Source organism: Chaetodon auriga, chromosome 17 (genome assembly GCF_051107435.1).
Source record: "Chaetodon auriga isolate fChaAug3 chromosome 17, fChaAug3.hap1, whole genome shotgun sequence".
NCBI classification, from domain to species: domain Eukaryota; kingdom Metazoa; phylum Chordata; class Actinopteri; order Chaetodontiformes; family Chaetodontidae; genus Chaetodon; species Chaetodon auriga.
Window position 1 is genome coordinate 22,645,338 of NC_135090.1, and position 8,920 is coordinate 22,654,257.

At 44.0% G+C, this 8,920-nt stretch overlaps 1 protein-coding gene across 1 annotated transcript; it reads right to left on the reverse strand.

Moving 5' to 3' along the window:
• Window positions 1-3,544: 3,544 nt before the first annotated feature.
• Window positions 3,545-7,394, reverse strand: tnfrsf11b (tumor necrosis factor receptor superfamily, member 11b). Its single transcript, XM_076754834.1, has 4 exons — window positions 7,150-7,394; window positions 6,351-6,705; window positions 5,291-5,473; window positions 3,545-4,810 (listed from the first exon to the last, which is right to left on the reverse strand). Exons 1-4 carry the CDS (start codon window positions 7,150-7,152, stop codon window positions 4,470-4,472), a joined length of 882 nt encoding a protein of 293 aa, XP_076610949.1. The 5' UTR covers window positions 7,153-7,394; the 3' UTR covers window positions 3,545-4,469.
• Window positions 7,395-8,920: the final 1,526 nt, after the last annotated feature.

An 8,920-nucleotide genomic window follows, 5' to 3' on the forward strand; every position in this document is an offset into this window, starting at 1 on the left:
ACCTCCATATACTTTAAACACTTGTGACCCATGTATAGGCATGTGAGAAGACCTGAAAATGTATCTACAAACTGCGAGGAGCAGTTATCCGTGAGCCTGGTACCGTTTGCAAACTGCATGTATCCAGAGCTTTCAAACGGTGTCAGGTTGAAATATCGTTGAACTAAGGTTGCATGAAAATACATGCTACTATAATCAGCACGTAAACACCTGAGCAGACAAAACACATATATAATTATATGAGAAATTCTTGACTGATACTCGTACAGTTAGACGCTGAAGTGGAGTGTATTTGGATTTATGTTCACGTCGGATGAGAAGGAGGGTCAAAAAACGTACAAACGTAATCATTTCCCCATTTACTTTGTCCATGTTGTATTTTCTAGTCTATGTTAAGCGTGAATTGTGGTGTTTCTTTCCCAGCGTGAGTCCGCTGTGTTGTATGCATGTCTATATTTTATCCAGGACTCTTTCAACTGGCAAACTTAGTGAGTGAGGTAAGTGTCGGTGGTCACAGTGGAGAGATCCAAAGGTTAGGGTTCGGGTTTGAGTTGGGAGACTGAAGGTCTCCAGTGAAATACGAAACCATCAACAAACACCACACTTTACATTCACAGTGACAGGACTTATTCAAAACATGACAGAATGTACTTTCCAGTTTGTGATTAACGGGGCATAAAAGATAAGAAAGCAGCCTACATCAGCCTGTGGTGACTCTCTCATTGTGCTGTGGCCTTGCTTTGTCTCAGTGTGTGAGATAACAGTGGACATTCAGCCTTAAATGAAGAATCAGATTCTGTCGGTCTGAAGGTGACACATCCTCTTCCTCCACATTGTTTGGTCTACGCTGCACAAAATCCCCTTCAGGTTGATCATTATAAGAAATTTGAAACACTATCTGAGCTTTATGGCACTAAAGCACTCACTTTTGAGGACATTACATGAATGAAGACTCGTTTCCTGGAGCCTTATCTTAACCATAACCCGAATCTGAACCTGAACCACTGACTCGAAAATCAGCTTTTCATCTGGTGTTACAGTGGCGGCGGAAATTCAACACAGAGCCATAAATCAAATTCTGCATCAGAGGCCTCTGCATCAGCACCTGAGAACATCCCATTACACATGGAGCGGTGAGAGCTGGCCATGGCTGAGATCTGAGGTCTTCCTCATTTTGCACATTTTGAGATTCTAGTTTATGGAAAATTATCTTAACTCAGTTATTAGTGAAGATGTTTTTTTAATGCCTGATGGTGCAGGCTGCACGTTTTTACAGTGCACCTTCTCTAAAACTGTCTCTTCCTCACTAATTAGTGTTTTTTTCTGCACAACATGACTTAAAACCACCTCATTCCACGATCGTAGCTCTCTCATCTCATCTCATCTCATCTCATCTTCAACTGCTTATCTGGGGTCGGGTCGCGGGGGCAACAGCTTAAGCAGGGGACCCCAAACTTCCCTTTCCCGGGCCACATTAACCAGCTCTGACTGGGGGATCCCGAGGCGTTCCCAGGCCAGTGTGGAGATATAATCTCTCCACCTAGTCCTGGGTCTTCCCCGTGGTCTCCTCCCAGCTGGACATGCCTGGAACACCTCCCTGGGGAGGCGTCCAGGGGGCATCTTTACCAGATGCCCGAACCACCTCAACTGGCTCCTTTCAATGCAAAAGAGCAGCGGCTTTACTCCGAGTCCCTCACGGATGACCGAGCTTCTCACCCGTAGCTCTCTGAGGAAGTTAACCAGCTGCAGCTTTAAATGGCAGAGGAAATATTGCTAATGTCAGTGGATCACGAGCTTGTTCGTCTGTAGCTGCGTTCAGGGAGGAACCTCAGCCATATCACAGACATGTGACACATAGTGAAATGTCACATTGACCAGTTTTTCCACACATTTTTGTGACAAAGTTGTCTGGAGTTCAGTGAGACGCTGACACTGAACCTCAGAGAGGCGCTTACCTCCCACATCTTCAGCTTTGTTGTGGTTTTCAGAGACATAAAGGGCTTTTCCACCCATTACAGTTCTACAGCATCATTACTCATGTAGCACAAACAGTCTCAGGTCACACACTTCACCTCCAGGTGACTTAGAGACATTTCCATAATCGCAGAGAAACATTTTGAGCCATCATGTTGTTTATTGCTTGTTTTTATTCAACTGACTTTTCAGCTCGATTCATATGTGAAAATGCACGTTGACCACTTGTTACTTTGTTGTTTAATCAAGTGAACAATTATTTAGAAATATAATGGAAGATACAATTTTCCTAATGTTTGAATCTCTGTCCCAAAACGTTCCAAGATATTTATTCAAGGCTGCTCAAAGTGCTTAACATAATGCATTTTAAAGTGCTTCTTTTGGGCTGTAATGGTCAATCTAATACCTTGAATTTATGATTAAAAGGTGATAAACTCCTTGCTGTTATCAGTGGAGAGGTGCATTGGGGGCTGATTGGGATTGATACCAAATAGGCTGCGGGTCCATACTGATCAGATTTGTGTGTTCAGGTCCATCGTCTCGCCTCGTCGAGTCGCGGTGCAGACGCTCTGATGCACGCCCCTCACTTCGGATTGGATGTCCACCTCGGGAATTCAATTTGACATCCAATCCAGAGCGTCTGGACTGAGACGAAATCTGCTTGGAACCACATTTCAAACCACCGAAGACATTTCATGTGTTTTTCTTTTGCTGTCCAGACTCTCTAAAATCAGTCTGGATATGAAAATTGCATTTGGGCTGGCAGTGTGAACAAGGACTGTGTTCATTTTTGGCCTTTTCCAAACTGAGTGTAGAGTCTCTGAGACTGACTGAAGATACATGGCAGGAGAGTTCGTCTGATCAGCTGTTCCATCTGTTCATGAGGGACATCAGTCCATTCATTCAGGATTCCTATAGATTTAGATTTATTTGTCCTTTTGCAAGGAAAATTGTTTCCACCTTCTGCCTCAAGAATACAAAAATACATCAAACTGGACAGATGCCGACATCAATCCAACAATATAGGGGGCTGACAGCATATTCAAGACGCAGGAGGAGCAGTGGAGGAGGATGGGTTGAACTATGCTTTCAGTAGCAGCTGAAGGTGGAGGGAAACTGAAAGCGCTTTGAGTTCACAGATGAAGGAGATTATTTGTTGGCAGCGTTCATAGATGTCTTGTGTGTTTATTGTCCAGGGTGAGTCCGAGATATTTGTGGCTCTCCACCATTTCAACAACTTCAGGTGGAGTGTCCTGATCATCTGGTGGCGCTGATGGTATTGAATGCTGAGCTGAAGTCTGCAGCGGTGAAGTATTTTGGGTTTTTTTCTAAAGATATTTTTATGTGTCACATTTAATGTTTCATCTCTGCTGTGTTTTTCATGGTTGAATCTGTCTGTCTGAGATAGATCCTCAATATTTCCAATAATGTTAAATCTACAAAAATACAGGCCCTTCCTCTTTTGACTTGTGGATTAATGAATAACGTCCATCAAACATGATCTATGTCCTGCTTGTTTCAGCTTTTTAGGGATAAAATTCAAATATATAAAAAACAATTACCGTTGATTGCATTTGTGGTCATTTTTATTTGAGTGTCATTCAAAGTAGTCACACATGCTCCAACAACACAAATCTGTTCATTCTTTACGTATAAAAATAATGAATGGCAAACACAAGAGCTCCACCCCCCCCACCCTCGCAGAACACCACTAACCTCCTTCCTATAAATAGCTAAATAAATTAAGCTCACATATGGAGAGTTACACAAACCTCGGGACTTAGCAGGACAGGTGCCATGAAGGTGTTCAACTGCAGACATAGGAAGAGGTAGATAAACTGTAGGCCAACACTTATTATACTTTAAAGGGTAATACCTGCATTTTTTGTCTCGGTTTAAGTGTCATTTGTGCAGGTTTTCAGGTTCTGTTTTCACTCCTGTATGTTTTGCAAACCCAGGGGCGACATACAGTAGTATCTTTGTACTCTTTAACATAGAAATTTGCATGAATTACATACCAAAAGGTGCACATATGATCTCATAAATGTACTTTAATCAGCACATCTGTGAGGAATGTATTCCTGAGAATAAAAACTACAGATTCTTTGAGCGTGAACATACTTTTCTTTCTTTTTTCTCTGTATTACATCACATTACTCCTGACCTGAAATGAAGTATCCTTCAAAAGATGTTGCCGTGCAAAGTTTATTATAACATTTATTACTTTTCCTTTTCAATTGCAGGTTTTTGCAGGTCATTTCAAGCTAGGTGATACAATCAAGTTTGGATCGTTTGGTCGATTCTAAGAGGAAAAATCAACAAAAAGCTGGAATGCACTGAAGGTAAATGACCTGCTGCTTTAATTGTCTGGTATTCTCCTTTAACTTATGCAAAAAGTACTAAAGCCTGTATTTGTAGTGCATCTCGAACAGGGCAGCATTTTTAAGTGGACACTGGACCAATCCTACCTGTAACAGGATATTTTCTGCTTCAGCCTACCCTAACCTTAAAACCACATCCACCTCATTCCCAAAAGCACACAGCTCGGGCAGACGAGAGTCGATTCTCTGCAGCTTGTTCTGTAGCCTCTCACCAGCGCCGTCTGCTCCTGTTTTTGTCAGTATCGCTGGAAGCTGCCGAATCTGCGTCGCTGTGGCAGAAGAGACCCAAGCGTTGATCCGTTTGTGAAGATCTGAGAGGCTAAGTCCTGATTTTTTCCCCTGTCTTTTGCAGTCCTCAGATGGGAGCTTGTGCACGATCCGGCGCAGGCGCCTGATGTGGATTTTCTGGTGGGCGAAGAAAGCCGGGATGATTTCTTTGAGGTAGTCAGCTCCGTCTGCAAGAAACGATGAGAGAAGAAAGATAATCAGCAGCTGATGAGGAAACATGTAAAAGCATTGGTCTGAGAGCAAGGCAGTGACAGCTGATAGGACTGTTAGCTTTGCACGGAGCAGAACGATTTTAATGACCACACGTCCGCAGGTTTAATACATTTCATAGTAACATTTCAAATCTTGGCTGTCAGAAGGTGTTTGAAACTGTTCCTATTTGTAACTACATGACCACACGGATCTTCAACAGGCACTGAAAGCTGGTGTATTGAAAACTACACCTTGGAATTCAGGTTGCAGACACCACACAGCAATGCACCTTTTCTTAGGAAATTAAGTGACTAATCAGCAGCTTCCTTTAAATTAGGATATTTATTTTCAGAGCGAATGTGTTGCTCTGGAAACATCTACAACCAAACCACAAACGGAGCCAACAACAACATGACGTGCTTCTCCTCCCGTCCTCTTTCCTTGGACGGTCTCACCTTTCAGACTGTGGTCCTGGCAGCTCACGCACACGCTGTCGTGCCAGGTGGAGCCCTTCAGCAGGAGCTGCAGCCCTGCAGCCTCGCAGCTTTTGTGCTCCGTGCAGTTCTTGTGAGGTGAGAAGGTGTCCGAGAAGGTGCCGTTGGGACAAACCTTGCACACAGTGTCCTCATCAGCTGTACCTGGAGGACACACATGCATTTGTTTTAGATGAAGGATGAGAACCACACATGTTGTCCTCATTGGTAGCAAAGACGACCTCTTAATGCGATGAAACATCTGCTTTGATTGTCGCTCCACAGAGCCTTTCCTTCCATCCAACAACCGAAATGTATGCATTTCCAAACAAAACCCAACTGACCAAAACCAGCAGCAGAGCAATAGTAATGTAGGGCATCTTAATATCCTGCAAGAGAGGCAGCCCAAAGTTAACTTTCCATCACATTAAACTCGTTGCTGGTGCATAAGTGGGCTCAATAAGCAGCATCATGCCACAGATTTTTGTCTCTGCGGGACCCGAATTTGTAAACACAGTAAATGTAGATGCAGCTGCTGTCGGGCTCTGTGGGGCGGTCACCCCCAGTCTGAAACATGTCTCTCCTCTCAGTCTCAACCTGCTCTGATGGAGTGTGGTCACGTCCATTTGCTTCTAATGAAACTAGTGGAACTACCTTTAAAATGTCCAAACATCAATAACAAACGTAATAGTGCCACTGAGTACTGAGTTCAGACGTTGGAGCTTATGAACTGATATGAATTAAATTTGAGAAAAGGAAACAGGTTTTGGTGGATATTTTCTAAAAGAAGTCTTCAACATACAGTTAGAAATGTCTTGATCCCTTTGGGCTTTAAAAGACTGATCGTGTGCAGCTTCCACACGTCTGAACGACACATTCAGACATTTATCTTTGTACCAAAATACTGGTCAAATCAAGAAAGCATTTTAAGAGCAGTCCATCAGTACATTCAGTTTGTTCCTACATAATAACATCGGTTCTAATGGCGACCTGCGGCCCTCCCTCCCGACCCGGACCTTTAACCCGGGGATCAGCAGCCTACCTAGGGTCAGCACTTCTTGTCCGGGGGGACACTCGCTGTGGGGGAGGCACAAGTCGTACTTCTTCTTGTAGTAATATCCCTGCTGGCACTCGCACTGGCTGTCGCTGCTGGCGGTGCACGCCGTCTTCACCCTCTGGTTCTGTCCGCACACCCCGCAGCGCAGACACTTCCCGATGTAATTCCACAGCTCCGTGAACGAGCCCGCAGGACACGGCGCGCAGTCGCTCTTCTCCGTCGGCGTGCAGCGCGCGCGCAGGTAGGTTCCAGGTGGGCAGCGGTCGCACTCCGGCGCGACGCCTTCAGCTAAAGCGGCGCGCGTTGACAGCAGCAGCACCAGGAGGAACGATACCAACATCTGGAGAGAGGGAGGAAAAAAGAGAGAAATGAGATGAAATACCGTGTTATATGAAGAGCCACGAGTAACATTAAGACATACAAGGAAGTGAAGGAGAAAAAGTGGAAGGAAAACAAGGGCGGTGTGACACCTGGAGCAGGTGAGCCAGAAAACACCGAAAATGAACGAAAATTCAGCAAATCCTTGTAATTTCTCTCAATTTCCACCAGTTACTTAAACAAAAAAATACATTTTAAGAATTCTAAGAATTTCTGTGAATCAGGTGAATGCTGGTCTGAAAATCCCTCAAGAATATCACCAGAAAACATGAAATAACTCAAAAAGAGACAGCTGAGACATGCAGTCAGGTCACAGCTGTGTGAGGAGGAAAGTGTCCCTGAACTGCCGACAGACATGTCTGCAGTGAGATGTCTCTGCATGTCCAGCCGCCGCCTCCTCACCTACCATCGTAAACGGTGTCTGATGAGGGCTGCAGCCGACTGTCAGGAGGATGGTCCTCTCAAACCTCCTCAGCTCTATTTATTAGCAGCTCCGACGCCCCTCAGTCCTATCAATCAATCAGAAGAAAAGCTTTGCATTTCTAAGGAATGTCGTGGCCTGATGATGACAGCGGCATTTAGGAGTCATCCCTCCTCTTTGTTAACAGCTTGTGGAGTTAACAGAAGCTCTGGATGCAAGGTCATCGTTCGTTACGTGTGCGTCCTGACGCGTCAGACGTGCAGGATTCCTCGACTACAAACCCGAAGAACAGCAGCTGACACCTAACTCATCCACTGAGGAGGAGACGGTGATTTCAGTGAATGTGTGAGATACATGAGTTTCAAGATTCGTTTTAAAGATTTTATATCAAGAAATAATGACAATAAAAGCAGATTAAATATAACATTTCCCAAAGGTGTTCAGTAGTAATCTGTCTGTATGTAGGACAAATCCTGCTCCGTCTGTGTAGAACATCTACCTCATGTTTGTTCATGTCTTTGTCTCTATTGTGTCTTCATGTACGTTTTCACCTGGAGTTGCTTTGCTGTAAACCGCGCTGCTGCCACTGGAGGGCGCTGTCCCGAAGGTGCTTTCCATTCAGTCCATTCAGAAATGTCTCATCTGTCAGCTGATGAGCTCTGCATCCCAAACACTGTGAAGTGCAAGAAAAGAGGTTCTGCCAGGTTAAGATTCAATGTAATGTGATGTTGAGCCACCTTGACACACACACACACACACACGCACACACACACACACACACACACACACACACACACACACACACACACACACACACACACAATTATTCTGTTAGGCTGTCGTTTAAATCCCGAAATTCCAGTAAATCCAGTCGTAGCGCCCAGCTTTGCTCCATAATCACACCTGGTTTCATCTGAATGAGGAGTCAGAACTTACACGAGGCTAATAACGATCCTTCAGAAACAGGTTTGTGTCATCTCTGCACGTTTGTGAAAAGAAAGCAAAACAGACAGAGAAGGTTTTTTTTTAATGTTGTTGCAAGACGTGAAGGCAAACAACATTGAAAATGAAAAATATTTCGTGTTTTTTCGTTTTTTAAATGTTAAATTTCATTTGATGTGAATCCTGTCTTTATTTCTGTTTCTTTTTTATTACACACTGGCATTGGTTTGATGTGTTTTTAGCATAAAATCTAATAATATTATAATAGATTGACTTTAATTTGTAGCTTTGTTTTTGAAAAGTGTTTTAGAAATGAAGATGATGATGGTTGATGTTATCATTTCTCTTTAAAACACACCGGTTTGTCTTATTTAACCCTTTTAGATAAAATAATTAGCATACCCAAAATAAAATGACTCCTCATCTCGAGCCCTCCTGAAACTGGTCTCCTCTCTTTTCATTTTAATATCAGACGTGACACTGGTAAAGCTTCTGGACTCAGACCAGGACTAAAAGCAGGACTTCCACAGAACAGAAGGAGTCAAAAAGAGGATTATTTGGTCAAAGCTGTGGGCGGAGGCTGGGAACAAACATGGAGCAGGGAGAAAGGAGGAGCGGGCAGGAGTAACAGGAGCTACGGCTCCCTCTGTACTGTGTCCTCTTGGTGCGCTTTAACAAAGATGCTGTCTTTAACTGTCCTGCCGTCCACGTCCACCTGCGTCGACGTCACTGATCACTGTGACCGGAGGACTGCTGACATCTAGTGGACAAAAGACATCACTGCTTTTCTCCACAGGTGCATGAAAGAGCTAGA